This window comes from Magnolia sinica, chromosome 4 (genome assembly GCF_029962835.1).
Source record: "Magnolia sinica isolate HGM2019 chromosome 4, MsV1, whole genome shotgun sequence".
In the NCBI taxonomy this organism is placed as follows: domain Eukaryota; kingdom Viridiplantae; phylum Streptophyta; class Magnoliopsida; order Magnoliales; family Magnoliaceae; genus Magnolia; species Magnolia sinica.
In genome coordinates this window covers 16,551,405-16,571,092 of record NC_080576.1, presented here as the reverse complement: position 1 = coordinate 16,571,092, position 19,688 = coordinate 16,551,405, and the positions used below count along the sequence as shown (strand labels likewise).

Below are 19,688 nucleotides of genomic sequence, written 5' to 3'. Positions count from 1 at the left end.
AAATTGTTTTTTAGAATAATGATCCAATCGTGATTATGTTTGTAAGTGTTATATCATCCACCAATTTAGCCATCCATTCTCAGATAAGGCTTTTTCAAGCATTTTTGCTATTTTCAAAATGATCGAATAACTTTTCTACTAATGCCTCGTTATCAGCAGCGCTATATGTGTCACCATCCATCTTTTTTATGCTCTGTATGTTTAAAGCGCTCCGCATGGGCTAATGTGTCATACGTGGCACTATCCATCTTCTCTTGTGCCCACATGTGTTAATGTGCCACATGTATAATAATTCATCTTTTCTTGTGCCCTGCATGTTGAAAGCACTCCACATGTGCTACTGTGCCATCATCCATTTTAAATGCTCCAAATATGCCACATGTGCCAATAGTGCCAATGTGCACAAGTGTTGCCATCTAACTTCAAGTGCCCACATGTCCAATGTGCTAATATGTGACTTGTGCCACGATACAACTTCAAGCATCTCACATATCCTGTGTCTGTGTGTGCCGCAATTCAGCTTCAAGCATTCATATATGCCATGTATGCCACATGTACCATTATCCATATTCAAGCATCCAACAGGTGTTGCGTGGCTATATAGAATTTTTTTTTTCTTAAGAATATAATTTTTGGTTTCACCGAACAAATTTGAAAATATATCCTAAATTTCTTAGAAATCTTGTTGAAAAACAAATAATAAAAAATAATGTTTCAGTTCCGATAATTTCCTGAAAATAAGGTTTCCCAAGAAATACATTTCTTTTCCTATGCTTTCCACTATATCCAAACAGTCTCTAAATGAATAAAAAAAATCATTTATAATCAGGAAATAAGACCTGTTTACTTGTACAATCAACCTCCCCTAACAAAAACACATCAAATGCTAGTAGAATTGAGCAAGAAAGCTTGTGATTCCCTCTCATAATGAAACCCATTAGAGACAGAAGCATCGGCTGAGAAAATCATCACACCATTCACCTCAAAACCACTCTTCTCCAACAGCTTCAAGGCCTCAAAAAATGCTTCTCCTTGAATCCCTCTCCCATTCACCTCATAGCTAGGCAATAGCTTGTCTGCATGGAATTGAGTAGCCCTTAGCTTAAATGCCTCCAAGTACCCCTCAGGCCTCCTAACTTTATCTGTATAGAACTGGTGATTCACGTAGTCGATCACGTCCGCATATCCGTTGTAGAGCTCAATGTACGGCCCGACCGTCTTGTAATACGGTGCAATTGTTGCTAGTGTGATCACAGCTTCGTTCTTGAGCCTGGTGATCAGCTCACCAATGCAGTAGGCAAAGCTGGAGTTATGTTTCGGGAAGTTTTCGTAGTCTATGTCAATGCCATCAAGGTGGTATGTAGTGGCCAGTGATCTGAGCGAGTCGAATGCATTTGAAATCCACAAGCCAGTGTCATTCGGGTTGTACCAGGAGAGGATTTTGTTGCCTAGGCTCCAGCCGCATAGGCTGGCGAGGGCCTTTACATTGGGGTGGCTCTGTTTGATGGCCGCAACGGATTCAGGTGTGAGGCTGGTGATCCAGTAAGGTGAGAATTTGCCATTCTGAGGCTCACATAAGGGGTCTACATCGATCGCAAAGCTGAGGATGAAATGGAAGTCGATGGCGTCTTCCACCGGGACCTGGTCGAACGTCACTGCAACTCCAGTGGCCCCAATGTACTCCATCATAACCTTGCCGTCTGATCCACCAGGAAAAAGAATACTACATTAGCTCAGTTAATTTCTCAAAACTGCATAAGAACACCACACTGCTACCAATACATGTATGGCAATCTGGGCAATCTGGACAGTACAAATCATGGGCCCATTGCATATGAACCATAACCTGAAAATGACACTCATCATACAATCTAACAATCTCTTTTCCCATTGAAGAAGGATTTTCAGAGTGAGGTTTTCAGGCATCAGTCCATCCGCAAAATGAACCCACCAAATTTCCTCACAAGCATGCCATATGTGGTCCCTATAGTCTGGTCCAGCACATCCAATGGGCCTGACTTACTGCAGAATGAACCAAAGAGGAGGCTGAATCCGGTTACATAGAAGAGCAAGAGTTTCATGTCCTTGGAAACTGCCATTGCTTCTTCTGGATGTATTGAGCAGAATGAGCGATTTGTGGGGCTTTTATAGGCTTCTCTGCATAAGCCGGCTTAAGCTTTATTTTATTAGTTTTTCCATTCCTATTCATAAGCCGGAAAAACCAATGTATTTTCTTGAACATTGTTGTAACGATGGATACAAGACATCATGTGTGTTTGTCTACTATTTGTTCTAGTCTACTATTTGTTTTAACCAAAGATGCTATGGTAGTCGGCAATGGTCTGCAGCAGAGGTCACAGGGCCCACAAGATTTCAGTTGAGACCCACCCAACACGGACGGTTTCAAGCAATGACAACTTGATTGATCTTATTGAAATGGGTTCCACTTCTTGATACTATAAGAACCCACAAACCATCAGAGATGCTACGTGCAGCTACATGTCAGGACACAATCCAGTCATTTAGGCAGTGGGCCCCACCACAATGCCAATGTCTACTCAGCAATCACACTGACCTGGCCGTTGTCAATCACTCTTCAAAAATCTAAAAATTGGTTTGGCGCTTTATCCACTACTGAAATCGCTAATGCTGTATTAAATCATTCCCCACCATTCATTCGCAGGTGGAGCCAGTTCTTACAATTAAAGGCAAAAACAAAATCACATCCATCGAACATTCTTCGCTCTTCAACAGTAGCAACAATTACTAAATATGGACTTGAAATCCAAAAATTAAAGAGAGTTATACATATAAGAACCAGATAATCTGTCATAAAAAACCAGAAGGGGCGGCAAAAAGCTGGCTCCTTTAATGATAATTGGGAGGGAACTCTTGAGAAATGGGCAGTTGAGATAATTGTGAGGGTGATATCATACATCAGTCCACGGCAAGGAATGGAGGGAGATGCATATCAACTGCCAGCCTCTGATGATTGCAATCCTAAGCTGAAGCAATAACCAGGAGAAGTTAGTCCATTTACCATAAAGAGCACAAAAATGCCAGAAGTACAGGAACATTGTGGAACACAGAACAAGATTTTGTTATGAATGGATCTTATTACCCGCCCAACTGATGAAGCAGGACCCACTTGCGTTTGCATTTTATATGGTCCCACAGGGACGACCAGGTTCCCAAATAGAAAACTTTTGCTATGGATGTTTCCCACAGAATTGTTATGTGAATGTGTACAAAGCAAACAGTTCATCATAGTGGATAACCATCTATTAGACCTTGTTCCCAACAAAGGAAAAAAGTCAATTACAGTGATCACACTATAAGTAATATATATATATATAGTGTGTGTGTGTGTGTGTGTGTGTGTGTGTGTGAGAGAGAGAGAGAGAGAGAGAGATCACACGGTGCAATCCACCCAGTGGATAACTTCCAATCTATTGGGTGCATGTGAAATCCAACCTTTCCAATAGGTTGGCACCACCATGCCGATCACCTGGTGCAGAAATCAGCACCCTGTTGGCCTACCATGAAACAATGCATAGCATTGATAAATAGCAAAATACAAGCGTAGTCCACTGGATGGGTTGATGGGCCAGCCTAGAAGTTATCCACTGGATGGAATGAAACTTATAGCCCAACCGGTTGGACTTGAGACCTGCTCTGTGTGTGTGTGTGCATGCGCTTATGCTCCAATGCCCTCAGAGCACTATGAGATATAGTGTTCCTAGTTGCTCTGGGATACTTGGCCAGTCAAATCCATTGATCTAGATTGTTTGTTAGGTCCAACAAACATTTGATGGGCTACAATGCAAATTTCACAGCTATCATACAAACATTAACCATTTGATCAACGTCCTTTAACATGAATGGTCAAGATCGTTACACAAAAATAGGTCCAATCAACAATTTGAGCTATCTGTTTGTTAAGGACCATCATGGATTGCTTATAATTCTAAAGAATAACAGCAATCACAATCATCACATCCATGGCTTCCAAAAAGGATGGATATAGAAAATAAGGCCAAATCAAAGATGACCAGATCATCCGATTTCCGATTTGCATGGTGGCCTTTGAAATGCGTTCTAGACTTGATGGACAGTTAAAATCAATGTTTTCCATGTCGTTATTGTGTAATGTATCATGGATACATATTAGTTATCACATGGGATATATCGCTTGTATCGCATGATGTATCGTTGTTGTTGGGAAACATGGGGAAACTTTGGGAAATTGGTCGAATTTTTCAATGTAACTTCAGGAATTGTTAAACAAGACATCAATACACTTCGAAATCAAAACATCACAAAAATAAGTGCACGGAGTTTCCCATGATGTCAAGCTCTTTGGGGCCCACTGTGATGTGTTGGATTTCCAACCCATTAATCAAATGCACCTTCCCTGGTGCGCCATGAACCTAAAAATCAACCCAATCTATGACTTAGGTGGGTCATGCCACAAACAACAGTTGGGAATAGATGCGCACCCATTGACACCTTCATTGTTCATAGGGTCCACTGAGATGTGGTTTAGACATCCAGCCCATCCATCGTGTGCGTTCTGCTTGGATTAGGGGTCACCAAATTTAAGGCCATTCCAAAACTCATGTGGGACCCACCAAGTGGTTTTAGTTGTTTTAGGTATGATTTCACATGGTTTCAGATGATGTGGCTCACCTGAGTTCCGGATACAATTGATTTTAGGGACATCCATAACCTAGAGGGGACCCACCATATGCACAGTTGGGCAACCTCATAGTACCTTTTCCCTATATATATATATATATATATATATATATATATATATATATACACATACATACATACACACACACACACATGGAAAATGGTCACCATGATTTGTGTCGAACATCTACCCCATCAGTTAGATGCACCATTCCATGGTGGGACACGGGCTTAAAAATCAAGTCAATCTATGACTTGGGTGGGCCACGCCATATACAACACTTGAGAAGGGTTACCCTCCCATTAAAACATTCATAATTATTTATTAGGCCGACCGAGATATGGTTCAAAAATCCAGCCCATCCATTGTGTGTGTCCCACCTAGATGAGGGGTCAGACCAAGTTTCAGCCTCATACAAAACTCAAGTGGGCCCCACCAAGTGATTTTATACATTTTAGGCATGTCTTCACATAGTTTTAGATTGTATGGTCCACTTGAGTTCCGTATACGGCCGATTTTTGGGATATCCCATAACCTAAAGGGGACCCATCAAATGCACGGTATTGATGTTCGACACACATCACGGTGGGGCCCACACAGCTCGACTTCATGGGAAGTTCCATGAGATCAACCTCATAGTACCATTTCCATATATATATATATATATATATATATATATAAAAGCAATAGGCATTTCTCGTTGCACATCTAAAGAAACGGATGTAAATATAAAGCAAGCATAACAGACAAATCATATGAACTAGCACGGTTTCACTCTTCATGGACAAGAAACAAGAAACAAAAAATAAAATCCTCCTTGCATCAAGAGAAGGGGCTGTTTTGCCATTTACCAAACACTCCACATAAGTGTGCACATGTATGTGTGTGGACTGTGGAGCTCTAGGCTACATCTGAACCCGAGCCTAGAGACATCCTAAGGGTCTGTTGGGCGTGCGTCATACAGCTGTGGATCGTTGCCTGAATGACATTATTTTACGATAACCAAAGCTGTGGTGACCTTGGATGTATGGTGTTTGGCAGCAATGCCACCTATCCAAAAAGCATGCGGATAGTGGAAAGCATTTAATGCTGGATGCACATCAACACACATGTCAGAGACAAGTGCAAATTTTTTGGTTATGCTCAATTCATAGTCGATTCAGCGACTTGGACAGTATGGGTTGTCTTACAAACATCACACACATACAATTTTCTGAGTCCATGTGTGTCAGCCATCATATCCACAAAACACCGAGTTGCCTTCCCCTCATTGTTTATAGAGAGCCTGGAGAGGCAGAGGTGTGATTTGCATATGCATAGGTGGTTGTGCCTATCAATGGGGGGGGAACAGTTATGTGAATGAGATCCGCACCGTCCATCAAGTGCAACACCTAATGTTTGGCCATGATCCAAAAAATCACACCGATCCAAAACTTAGGAGGGCCAAATCATAGGAAACTGTAATGCCTAGAACCTCTAAATTCATATGATGGGTCCCACTTTAGTATTAAATGGCCTGATTTTTAGCACATCCCTTCATCCCGATAGGTTGCATCATATGAACAGATCGAGTGGCATATCCACAACACAGTGGGGCCCAAACACTAATGGTAGGCCTCCCCATCCCAACTGTTCTATATGCATGGCACAACTGATTTTTGGGCTCTAAGGTGAACATGAGGTGGCGCATTTGATGGACAGGATATATCTCATTCACATCCCCCTCCCCCCACACGGCTACATGAGCAATGCTATCACATCCTTGGCTGAGAACCAGCTATTTGTATAACATGGCAATTAACAGTTGAAAAATTGTTCCATTTTGCTTACTACTCTATAAGCATAGCTTGCATGCACCAAATGCAAAATTGTCTGTAAATACCACTGTTTCTAGGGTTCCAACCCATGGCTCAGTGGTAGGGAGAGTGCGTTTCAACACTGAGGTCATGGGTTCGAGCCATGTTACCTTTCAAAAAAAAACCACCGTTTCTGTATCTTTCAACCAAAAAAAAAAAAACTGTTTCTATGCCAATAGTGCTATTGTGTACGCCAGCGGGCACTACAAAATGTAACGGGAAAAATAGACTATGCTTGAAGGCTGGAAAGATAAAAATGTGGACGCCAAACACAAATTCCGACAAAAACAGAGCTCAAACTTCTAAACAAGATTCATAGAACATTATTTATGGACCAAAGTTAGTTACCGTTGGATGAAGGCAGCCCATCTTGAAGCTTATCTTGTGGCTTATCTTGAGGTCTCATGGCTGGAAAGAGAAGAACCTCCTGTGCCACAGAATAGACAGAGTTATAACCAATCTTACTAGATCTCATCTAGCAGAGATTATGCAGGGAAAGTCAAAAAAGAAAAGGGAATAGGACCTTGATATTTTGTGAGTCGGTAAACAGCATAGTAAGTCGATCGATCCCCATTCCCCAACCGCCAGTTGGAGGCAACCCATACTCCAAAGCCATACAAAATGTTTCATCTAAAGCCATCGCCTCGTCATCACCTGACTGTCGATCCTGAAACCACAAACATTTTCAATTCAAACAAAATTCCCACCAGAATATTTTAATTCCTACCAATAATATCACTTCCAATTAATAATGGTACCTTCAACTGTTCAGCAAAACGTTGACGTTGTACGACAGGATCATTCAGTTCTGTATATGCATTGCATACCTGACCAGTTGGGTTAATGGAAGCATTGAATTAGAATGTAAGAGAGGAAATATATCTAGAACCTGAGAAAAAAATGGCACCAGCATGCCTCATGCTTGTTTACGAAGAGTTCAAAACGCTCTGTCAAGCCGGGTTTCGATCTGTGCCACTTAGCCAATGGGCTCATTATCTCTGGATGATTTATGATAAAAGTAGGATTTACGCATGTCTCCTCCAAGAAATGCCCGACCAGCTGCCATCCAATCACAGAAGAAAACACAGTTTTTATACTGCAACTAATAGCAGGACTAGAAAAGAAAAACCACACAAACACAACACTGTATGCTGATTATGCACCAAGGTTCGGCAAAGAATTAGAGCCTGTCCCAATGAAATCTTGTAGCCCCTACCCATTTTATTGAATCAATGGAACTAATGCAGAAATAAATAAAATATTTTAAAAATACTGAAAAAGCTCCCGTCTAATATGATCGGCATACATGTAACTTGGTAGAAGTCGGATTCGTGAGCGTCCAACACAGATAACTGGTGTCAGATGCAGTGGCTTTGAGAAGTCAGATTCTTAAGCATGTCCATACAAAGGTATGGCTTTTTAAATGGTATGTATTATATTTTTATAGTATATCATAATTATTTGTGTAAAAATTACAAAAATAAATAATACTAGTAACAACAAAACCAAGAAAAGACCAATTATTTATAGAAACGAAAGTATCCAAAAATGAAAGATAAGAACAATTAAACATTGAAGAACCTTTTTTTAAATGAACGATGTCCAAAAGTGCTGGACAAGCACAAAAATGCTAACACGGTATAATTTCAAAGAAATGGCCGTGTCCTGATTGCATATATTGGCTGGTGATCAACCATAGATGGCAGTCCCCTTATACCGGCATTAGCCAGCAGTGGCCAAGTATTGTTCTTGTTTATTTATATTAAATAATATTTTTCTTCACCAAACATTTTTTCAGTCATAAACAACTTCTTCTCTATCAGCACACATTTTCCAATCATAACACCAGCAAAAAAGGAAAGGGAAAGAAAAGGCGCACCACCCATATATCATAAATGAGCAAAAGACACAGCAATTTTTTTAGAATACCTTGTCTAACAGCCGCGTTGTAGTTTGAGGAGGGGGACACTTGACATCAAATCTTGCGCATGCATCTCGCAGATACTCATTTGCTTCTTGACTTGAAAGATCCTTAGGTATATTGAGGTTAGCCACAGTTTCCAACCCTTCTATCATGTCAATCCTTCTGCAGTAATCAAGAGTCGAGACATAATATAATCAGTTTTTCAACTGTTTATGTTAGTTTTAAATTTGTAAAGAATGTCAGGTTCCGCCAAATCAAGCAATTTGGCACCACAAGGGAATATGAAGTACAGGATCCTCCTGACCAGAAATTTTATAGTTTGTTCAGTATGGGTGAGGCCAATGGTCTAGTAATCCAAAGCAATTAAGGAGTCCCACCGTGAATGGAGGATGCACTAGAGATCTCTCATAGTAGGAGACCCCATTCCTTTAATAGTGTGCCCTTTTAAATTGAATGTGGGCTTATGCTGTATTTATTCTTTTAACTGTTCCATTTTGGGTCGCCTCATTGAAGGGCTAGAATCAATCTGGGGATCTCATCCATAGTGGGGTCATCAGATAAATTGTTTTGATTGCCAAACGGTCAGCACCAAAAGTAATGAATGCTGCATGTCAGCAGACTATATGATCGCTGATGAGCAGGGCGCTATAGTTCTCCAGAGAATATTGCTCAGACCTGAAAGGGGGAGTGAAGTCAATCTCTATTGGATCCTTGTCCAGCCCATTTGCATGGTATTTAATTTTATAGCCACCTGTTAGCTTCTGGACCATTCCTGTTACAATTGAACTGCTTGTTAGAAATATAAGGTAAACATGCAAAAGAAGTGGCTGCTGTAGTAGCAAAGAAACTCAAACCAAGTACATTCATGCATGACACTAGGAACATTTGCATATGTATTGACCCTATTGGAGACTCACCAGAAAACAAGTCCTCGGTGAGCTTCATCAGATCATTGTAATCCGCAAAAGCCATATAAAATTCACATGTGGTGAATTCCGGATTGTGAGTCAAATCAATCCCCTCATTTCGGAATTGTTTCCCAATCTCATATACACGGTCCAGCCCACCAACTACCAACTCCTTAAGATAAAGCTCAGGGGCAATGCGCATAAACAATTTCATGCTCAATTCATTATGATAGGTTTCAAATGGCTTGGCGGCCGCTCCACCCGCAATCATATTCATCATGGGTGTTTCTACCTGATGAAATGTAAAGTAAAAAACTAAAAATAAATATAAGCTTCAAATGACAAATGCTCTGCACCAAAATGATGATCACAAGAAAGAACCAAACCTCCAAGAAGTCGCGCTTGTCAAGAAACTTTCTAACATAAGAAATAATCTTAGCCCGTGTCTTGAATATTTCACGAACCTCCATATTCAGCATCAGATCTAAATATCGTTGACGGTAACGAGTTTCCTGCAATGAAACAAAGTATATATTTTAAACAATAGTGAACCAAATATCCATTCATTAGTGCATTGATTATGTAAATTTGTCTCAGATGGTAGACATTGCATTTCATGGATCAGAACTTATTAAATGATTGAATTAATTTACGTGAATGGCAGTCAAACTGATTTCATCAAATCAATGTCAAAGTCAACCCAACGTTGCGTGTGGGAAAAGAGCACAAGCAAGTTGAGATGCATAACTGTATTCATCCCAGTAAGAATAACTTGGATGAAAAGAGTCTTCGTCTGTGCAACTTTCAAATGAATGTCACATAAATAATTGTTCTTTATTTAATATTGCCTTTTTCATGAAATGCAAATTTTATTAGTTATTACCAAGCAAACAAGAAAGAATACAACTAAGTCCAGGTTCAGCCAGTTGTAATATTAGGCATATAATTACACATCAAAGAAGAACCATCCAAGCTGAATCACCTGCTAACTTCCAAGCTAACACGTGAGATCTGGCCCACAGAGAATCACATTATTGCACCATAAAAAATGATCCATCAAAACCAGCTTCTTTATGGATCTCCATATAGCTACAACAAAACTCAAAAACCTAACCAGCATAAGTGGGAGGTACCCAAGTAACACTAGGTCTCACTTGGGTCCTTGCTCTTGCCCTAGTGGTAGACTCACAAGGGTTTCAACACCAAGTCGACAAACACGTTGTAGCGACTCCTGCAAGTCACGATAATGCCTCAATCCGCCATTATCAGTAGAAACACTGAACATGTCTTCTGTTTTGCTCCACCAAAATGCACAAGCATAGGGCCCGTTTGGTGTTGCTTCTAGCAATGGAAAAAATGATTCCAATAAACACTTCTCTGGAATTGTTTATTTAGAATTGCTCATGCAAAATTCATTCCCAATAAACAAGTTTAGTAATCAGATTTAGTGAAGGAGCACCTTCGGAACAGAAACAGATATTTTATGTACCTGGTCTTTTAAAACATATGTTTCAGGATTCCTGGTATTCCCTGGAACCCATACATCAGTAGTTACCCTCCCTTCATTTTTCTGCAAATCAACAAAGAAACTGTTCATGTCAATAAGAAATATCCACCCAGCATACGGTAATTTGCAAAGACAAAGTAACGGGCTAAGAAGGAGAATTGATTTTCTTCAGATGCTTTCTCACCTTCGTATTATCATGACCAGCTTTCTGCCTCGGCATCATGTGGAGGCATGGGGCAAGGACCTCAAATGTTTTTGGGAAAATACTAAGCTCGCCTCTTTTACTCTTTCCTGCAGCACAACTTTCAATATATATAAAATGGCTAACAGAGTTGTGTTCCTTGCTGTAAGCAGCTATAGGTTTGAACATAATATAGTGTCAGTGCCATTAAGTTTAACCATCATTTAGGGCCCGTTCGGTTTTCCAATTACAACAGTAATTGGCTGCAAATGTGTAATGATTACTTATCCCTGTAATTGCATGGTGACATCACTAACATTTGACTGCAATAATTACTTTCTACCATTGTTTGTTTTAAAAGGGCATCAATATAAAAATGGTATTATAATGTGAAAATGGAATGATTACAATCTCATTTACCTGTTTACTTTATATTTGAACCCTGGAATGATAATGACGGGCCATTTACATTGACTTACACCGGAAATTGGAAAACCAAACACACCTTTAGTGCAAGTGGTTTATAGAGATGAATTGATGATGGACCATTACAGAATGAGAACAAACTTGTGTTACGGCACAAACCACTGGATGAACAATACAGATCTACATGGTAGTTTCATTGGTAGGTAGAAAAGATAGTATTCTACATACATGTTGTTCCCTCTGCACTTAAGTTACTTTTCTTTGCAACTTTTTTACTTCTTTTAGTTTCATTTGCTAAGGGTTTTTTTTACAACTTTTGAACTCTTTTCAGTGTTGACAAAATACAAGGATGACTCATCTAGTTTTTTGCATTAATGATGGAGAATTTCACAAAATTAAATAAATAAATCTCAAAAACAGGGGCATATCAAAATTCATCTTGGTGGTTACCCATTTTAAATAGGTTGCTTTTGTGCTTGATTTTTTTTATTTTTTATTTTTTTATTTTTTATTTTTAAAGGATAACTGTATTAAAAAAGCGGAAAGATACAAGAGAATAAGGAAAAAGAAAAAGAAAAAGGGCAAGGGAGACTGCTGAGATAGCAGCAAAACCTAGCCCCCTAAGAAAAGCAAATCTACATCCTTTAGCCCAAGAACAATTCCCCCCCATTCGAAAATCAAGTTTTTAGCTCTAGACTAGACTGATTGAGCCGACGTAACCTTATCATTAAAACACCTCTCACTCCTTTCCTCCCATATAGACCACCAAATAGCAAGAATTGACAACCTCCAAATGCGATTCTTTATTTTATCAATCTTGACTCCGTGCCAGGCCGAAAGAAGGTTGCATGATGAGGAAGGAGTACACTAGTTCATGTCGAAACGGCGGAGAAATTCAGTCCAGGTTTGCGAGGCGAAAGAGCAGTGAATGAGGAGGTGGTCCACGGATTCCTCGTCTTTCATGCAACATAAGCAGATGTTAACTATTTGCATGCCCCTTTTCTTGAGGTTGTCCACGGTCAAAATTCTATTTTTTTCCTGCTAGACAAGTAAAGCAAATGAATTTGGGAGGGGCCGCGTACTTCCAGATGAAAGGCGCAAGGGAAGCCGCAGGATTAGGAGGGAGGGATAGCCGAGCGTAGAAGGATCTAACAGAAAAGAGTCCATTCTTTTCCGGAGGCCATGTCAACTTGTCAGGGGTGTTGATAGCTGGGGCAGCTTTGGAGATGAGGGAGAGAAGATAAGCGAACTCAGAGATCTCCCATTCGTGAAGATTCCTAACGCATTTGATGTCCCAAACAACATTTTCGTTCGTGAGAGATAAGCTGTTAGCCACGAATGGCTTTTTGCACGGAGACAGCTGATATATGTTTGAGAATCTATGCATCAGAGGTGTGTCGCCTATCCAACAGTCTTCCCAGAAACGGATGGCGTGACCATTCCCCAACTCAAAGGAGATGTTTTTGAGGAAGTCTTTTTTGGCTCTCAAGATATCTTTCCAAAGGGGAGAAGCCCTATAGGCTGTGGAATCATTAGTCCACCAATCACCTGGGGAGCAACCATATTTGCCTTTGATTATCACTGAGGGTAAACTAACAACTGTTTACATGGCCAGACCATCTAAGTCAACTTTCCCTCATCTTATGACTTATTAGTGCCAGTGTTTCAAATAGCGCTCGTAGCGTAGCGGTAGTGTACGCTACGTAGCATAGCGTAGCCGTAGCACTACGTAGCGTCCCAAATAGCGTAAATCCCCTATAGCGTACGCTACAACTACGTAGTGCGTAGCGTCCATAGTGCAAGCTACAATGTATTTTTTTACTGTTTTAGTTTTTTATTATTTTTTCACATTTTCTTTGTTTCTAATATTGAGGAATGTGACACTTGTATTGTACTTGATACTTTTAACCTATGGGATTTTTATTTCTTTTCATAAGTGTGACTTGCGGTTTCAATTAGACATTATTAATTAGAGTGGTTTGCTTAGAAAGTTGTTGATGTGATAATTATTTGATTTGGCTTATATATGTGGATTGGCTTTTGATAAATGATAACTAATAACTTTTTTGAACATGCTTATAATTGATAAAATGAATCATCTTTTAGGCATTTTTATATTTTTTTTCCCTTTTTTTCACTATTTATTATATTTGTCCTATTTTAAAATTAAAAAATAGAAGTATTGTGTAGCTTACGCTACACACTACATATTTACGCTACACGCTATAGAGGGTTGAGTGCTATGCATCATGCTACTGCTATTTAAAACACTAATTGGTGCTACTTCCAAGTTCCCTTGAGCATTTATTTCTAATTATATGCATTATCTTGCCCCTCAGTCATCTCAAATCCTCATTTCAGTTACACTCATCCTAAGGGCATGTTGTTCTTTAACTGCCCAACATTTTGTCCCATAAAGCATGGCTGGTGTAATAGCTATCCTTTAAATTCCCCTGCAATTTGAAAATATCATTTTTAAGTTTGAGTAGAACACTGGCAGAAACTCTCTCCACATCCCTCTTCAGCCTATATGACATTCCTCTCTATGCCTCTTCAGCGTCTAGAACATCCCTTTTCCAGGGGTTTCCCACTACCTCTTCCTACTATATTCAGATAGGTGGAAAAGCCGATAAAGGAAATCGTTTTCCATAAACTACCATATTTCCACCGCTCACATAAAGGAATAACTCTGGAAATTGAAATCCTTTTTCCCAAGTTTTACTAAAAAATACATGGAAATTGAATTCTCTGAAGAAGGAAAAAAAAAAAAAAAAGTGTCAGATGTAGATTTCCAACGTCGACAGGCAATAAGGTGACCATTGCAAGTATTTGGTTAGTGGCTTCCATGCAAGTACTTCTTCCAAAACGACAGATGAGGGAAATGAAATTGATTCCCTGCACTAGATGCCACCAAAACAAATAATGGATAGGAAATTTTCAATCCAGGCATTTCCTGTACAGTAGATTCCAAAGGGGTTTTCCATGTCCACATGTTTTGGACTCTCAATCCAAACAGGTAAATGAATGGCAACCATCCCCCATTTTCCTACCACAAATGTTGGAAATTTTAGCATATCATCAGATCTTTTACCCATTACGTTTCCTAAATCATCATCACATCAATTTTCCTTTCCCTGACCAACAGTCAAAAGGATCAGCATCCTATCTTTATGCTCCAAACCACACACATTCTGGAAGAGGAACTTCATTAATCACCATTCTTAGATGCCCCCTAGTAGACTCCCAAATTCATACTTTCGGTGGCTCATGCATCCAACATACCATTAGCCATGCTACGCACATGGGGAAACAAACTATTTAGCTTATCACAATATAGATGAACTTTTATTCATAAGACTTTGAACACATTGCTGCTGCTTTCCGCTCTTTTGCAAATACCAAAAGTCTAACATAATTAGTGATCCACTTTCTCCTACAAAGCCCAAGTGTCACTGTTTACAAAGGAAGAAATCAATATTTTGACATGCAAGTACAGCCAATACCCAAAGGATAAGATACAGGAAAAGTTTTGCTAGCTAGAATTGAAGAACATAAATGAAAACCAACCAACCTGGAAATCCAGTGACACCAACAATATCACCACGTTTGGTACCAGAATGGAATCTAGAAAATTCAGCTTCACCAATGTCTGAGTGCCTATTGTAAGTAAATAAACAAAATCAAAATGCTTCCATAAACAAGCTATGAAATCATAAATTCTACAACAAAAGAATGAAATCTTTTTATTTGGTTGTTTATCTTGATTACAATGAAATCTTCACACACACACACACACACAAAATCCTTTGAAATGAACAATTTTGCAGGACAGGAAATAATGTCTTTCATAGAAGTTAGGTTGGTGTAATTATGTTTGTGTTGTCTATATTTACTCAACTCCAACCTAGGTGTTTAATTACTTTTGTTTCAACAATAATGCCTTTTTATCTAGAGTGGAAAATAAGTGAAAAGAAAAAGTAAAAGGAAAAAAAGAATAAAGAAGTGTCCCTCCCAAAGGAGATCACAGTGGTAGATACCTAGCATCAGCCATTACTTGAACTTTAGCGCCCTCACTATACAGATCATAGAAGTACAGCTTGGAGGAAGAAGTTCGCTTGTTCATGATTCTCCCTTGCAAATAAGAAACACTATCAGCATGTATAAAAGAAAACAGCTAGACATGTTTAAAAAAGCACCAAGAGGAACTAAGATCCCTAGATATTTGAATACCAGCTAGAGACTCGACAGCATCCTCAAGATGAACTCCATCGTTCAAGCTCCCATACTTATCAATATATTCCACTATAGACAAGGAAACCTGGAACTTGTGAGGATATGGGTTGATTCCACTTTCCTTTAGGGATGCAAGGACTTTCAGCCTATTTTCATAGTATTGCTGCAGTCACAATCATCACGCAAGTATTTTATACAACTGTAGAAGTGCAGTTGTTAAATCATCAACATCTCACATGAACTATACTATTAATAACTTCAGATCAAAACCTCTGTAAAATTTAAAAACAAAAACTTGGAAGGTACAAATGTAAATATTCAAACATTTTTAGGAAGAAAGAGCTAATGGAACAGACAGTTGGGTCCATATCTTCGTCATCTGCTGCTTGCGCCTTCTGAACCTGTGAGCTTGCCTGTGAAGCAGCCTGCAATAGGGACATGGAATGGGTACAATCATGAGATTTCAAATATCAAAATAGCATAAGTTGTGTTCTCTCAAGCATTTGCCATGACACATCCAAAAGTAATGCTAACAGGTATATCAAATAGAACCGGTGAAAGCAACATTAGAGTTAGTATTGAAAAGCTAGCATGCTCAGATTCTTTAAAAAGCAACGCAAAACGAAAATGCAACTTGGAGATAAAAGAATTACAATTTTTTCCTTTTTACTTTTTTGTGTGTGTATTCTCTTTTGATCACAAACTAAAATCTAATGAAGAGCTTTCAGACAAAGGACCAACACAACGCAGGCCACAGTTTTCATCCATGGAAGGAATCATACTTGGACAAGTTTAAATCATTTGGTCAGACATGCCCCGGAATTACTAGATGACCTATTCTAAGCATGGACCCCTATACCGCGTGACACCAACTCACTCTTTAATGATTCAAGTCATCTCATCTTACTCGGCTTGTTTCAGTTAATCTCAACACAGCTTGCCTTGTCTGAGAAAGAGTGGAACCTAGCTGAGTAGTTTCAGTCCAAGACAAGTCGCAAACCTAAACAAAATTAAATCCATGATTCTTCGGTATGAAGTAGCCCTAACTATAGACCGCAAGGTATTCTGTATCGGTAACAGTGGCCGTAATGGTCACCACCATTACAAATATGGGTATCAGCCATAATGACCATCACTACCCTCACAAAGGTTGATTTTCTCTTCTTCTTCTTTTTCTCAAAAAATTCTTTAAAAAATAAAATAAAATCTAAAAAATCCATAATAATATAAATATTCCAAATATATATTCATTTTTTTGTTTTGAACATGTTTGTGGTAGCGTAACGGTCCACTCTTTGGTGAGAGTGTTGTATCGGGCTGTCTGGTGAATTTATGAACATAGTTATATATCTCTAATGTTTACACATCAGAATCAAGCATTAGAACTAGAAATCCCGGAGGGTGGGGGGGGGGAGAACATAACTACCATTTTTTTCAATTTTTTGAAACAATAGCCCTCGGGTTGTTTATTCACTCAAATTGCTTCAATCTACAATTTTTATTTTTCCAGAAGCTTAATACTCACAATTAAAAACTTCATGGATTCCACCAAAATGTTTATTTGCCATCCAACTTGTTGATAAGGACACAAACACCTGTATGAAGAGACCACACAATTCAATCTACAATTTTAATCCTAAAAACTATGGCAAGAGTCGTCGAAATCTGTTGTAGAATGAGCTATGATAGTTTTTGGAATTAGAAAAGTAGAAAATGAATTTAAATAGTTGACAACCTCCGGAAAAGAGGTATGCAACTGGTCAATGTCTGCCTTTGTTGTATGCAAGATGCGGAATTGGTGGACCATCTTCTGGTGCATCGCCCCTTCATCCGTCAAATCTAGAACGACTTTAGCCAGCGGTTCAACATATCCTGGTGTAGCCCAGACTCGGCCCATAACTTCCTCTCGTCTTGGCACGGTTGGAAGCTTGGAAAACCCAGAAGAATCATTTAGAGAATGGCCATCCTGGCTATTTGGTGGTCGGTCTGGTTAGAAAGGAATGACAGATGCTTTAATGATAGGTTGTCTTCTGCCTCCGTGATTGGAGCCAGAGCCAAAAGGATGTTAGTTGAATGGGCCGCCAATGTAAAAGGATTGAAAGGCTATGACCTTTGCTTCCTAGGTTGCTAGTTTTCTGTTTCCAGTTCTGCTATCTCAACAGTTATGTTTTCTTCTTCTTTTTGCTTGTATTCTCTCTTTTCCTTTTTAATATATTTTCATCGTCGCTTCTTTTTTTTCTTTTTCTTTTTTTTTTAAAGGATTTTAAATAGAAAAAAAAATGACATTTTTTCTTTACAATTACGGGGGTAACACTCGTTATGCCCCATAATGGTCGTTACAGGGACAATCCCAAAAAATCAACTGCCCCGTTTCACCTCCGTATCGCATAATGGTCACAGACATTACCTATATGTATCGGCCTTTACGGTCGTATCATAACAGATACGGAACACCTTGAGAGACCTGGAGAAAGAATTTTAAATCGTTATGAACAATCAATACTTAGATGCCACATTATTTCCATCAGATATCCCTATGCAAATTATGTAGAAACAAGGCATTCATCATTGCTACCTTGTACTCCTATATGTACTAAATTGGTTAAAAGAAAACTACTAAGTTGCATCACATTCAGAAATGATATATGGTAGCAAATTGAGCATTAATCAGGCCATGTTCATGTAACTGTAAATCTTCAAAGCACAACAGCGAGTATTAATCATGCCATGTTCACGAAACTGTAAATCTTCAAAGCAGAAAAGCAAACAGAAACTTTTGAATGAAGGGGCTGTCAGTCCTTGCACATCTCCAACCACCCAATACAGGCCTTGGGAATCCCAAAATGCATTCAAAAACCCATCCTTTGGGCAGTGGGAGAGGCATCTGCATTAAAAAAAACTAGGCATTGGCGACAATAACACAATGTTTTTAAATCTCATCCAAAGCCAATTCAAACAGGTGCTGGTGGAGAACGAAATGAGTCATTGGCCAAGCAAATGAGTCCAATCAAAACAGAACGAGTCCAGGCAAGCTGTACCACTACTTAAAACCATGGTTGTAGTTAAGACCAAACTCGACAGAGTTTCAACTCAATCATTTGCTAGCAACAATTCTACACTTGATTTTACGGAAATCGACCAAAAAATACATCAAATGAGAATATCTCGCTTAAAAACAGAATATCTGAAGAAAGCAGAAAATGATTCCTATATGGATTACAAACAGAAACGAATATCGGACATTTAATTGCAAGACATACCACATGCGGTTGCGTTCAATCCAATAAAATCAGAACTACGCATTTCAAAAAGGAAAAAAAAAAGAAAAAAAAAAGAAGGAAAAATGATTAAGGAAGGTGATTGGAGCTAGGGTTGGGAATGATGTTCACCTTCTTCTCTTCCTCTTTCGCTCGTCTGTCCTCTTCCTTCTTCTTCATCTTCGCTTCTCTTTTGAGTGCACTATAGAGAGAGAGAGAGAGTATGAGAGAAGGATGGAAATATACCAAGAAGTATGGAAATCTACGTAGAAATTGATTACCTTTTGCTTGGAGCTTCTGAAGGAACTGAGGTCTCTGATGGAGAAGAAGAATCCATGGAAAAGATTGGATACTGCTACAGCTGTTTCTTCTTCAACGCCTCCCAACTCAGGAAGGGTTTTAAGAGTGTTGGGTGCCTTGGGGAAGGTTTTTTTTTTTAATATATAAGGTAGGGAATTTTACAATAACGTACCTAATTTAATAGGAAATTTACATTCCGGTACTTTTGTGAAATGTTTTTTTTTCAAAAACTACCTCATCTTGCGAGTGGATTAGGTGCAGCCCTGACAATGGGCCCACCTTGGTGTATTTATTGTATATCCACACCGTCCATACGTTTTTTCAGATCATTTTAGTGCATGATCCCAGAAATGAAGCAGATCCAAATATCAATTGACTATGCTACAGCGAATAGTGA

At 39.1% G+C, this 19,688-nt stretch overlaps 2 protein-coding genes across 2 annotated transcripts; both read right to left on the bottom strand.

Annotated features, from left to right (window-relative positions):
• Positions 1–697: 697 nt before the first annotated feature.
• Positions 698–2,504, bottom strand: LOC131242602 (chitinase 2-like). Its single transcript, XM_058241344.1, has 2 exons — positions 2,024–2,504; positions 698–1,700 (listed from the first exon to the last, which is right to left on the bottom strand). Exons 1-2 carry the CDS (start codon positions 2,097–2,099, stop codon positions 880–882), a joined length of 897 nt encoding a protein of 298 aa, XP_058097327.1. The 5' UTR covers positions 2,100–2,504; the 3' UTR covers positions 698–879.
• Positions 2,505–2,632: 128 nt separating this feature from the next.
• LOC131242601 (lysine--tRNA ligase) lies at positions 2,633–19,402 on the bottom strand. Its single transcript, XM_058241343.1, has 17 exons — positions 19,273–19,402; positions 19,124–19,193; positions 16,091–16,159; positions 15,732–15,897; positions 15,539–15,632; positions 15,073–15,158; positions 11,079–11,185; positions 10,877–10,957; positions 9,774–9,899; positions 9,397–9,679; positions 9,155–9,251; positions 8,485–8,641; positions 7,471–7,614; positions 7,314–7,382; positions 7,079–7,222; positions 6,904–6,982; positions 2,633–3,005 (listed from the first exon to the last, which is right to left on the bottom strand). The coding sequence occupies exons 1-17, from the start codon at positions 19,326–19,328 to the stop codon at positions 3,001–3,003; spliced, it is 1,833 nt and encodes a 610-aa protein (XP_058097326.1). The 5' UTR covers positions 19,329–19,402; the 3' UTR covers positions 2,633–3,000.
• Positions 19,403–19,688: the final 286 nt, after the last annotated feature.

Bases quoted from the DNA above. Each gene is read 5' to 3' on its own strand.
- LOC131242602 (XM_058241344.1), bottom strand. From the start codon at position 2,099: ATGGCAGTTTCCAAGGACATGAAACTCTTGCTCTTCTATGTAACCGGA. The intron at 1,701-2,023 runs GTAAGTCAGGCC...CTGGTGGATCAG, and splicing joins CCTCTTTGGTTCATTCTGCA to ACGGCAAGGTTATGATGGAG.
- LOC131242601 (XM_058241343.1), bottom strand. From the start codon at position 19,328: ATGGATTCTTCTTCTCCATCAGAGACCTCAGTTCCTTCAGAAGCTCCA. The intron at 15,159-15,538 runs GTATCTACCACT...TACTTACAATAG, and splicing joins CAAGTAATGGCTGATGCTAG to GCACTCAGACATTGGTGAAG. The intron at 7,615-8,484 runs GTATTCTAAAAA...ATTGGATGGCAG, and splicing joins CAACGCGGCTGTTAGACAAG to CTGGTCGGGCATTTCTTGGA.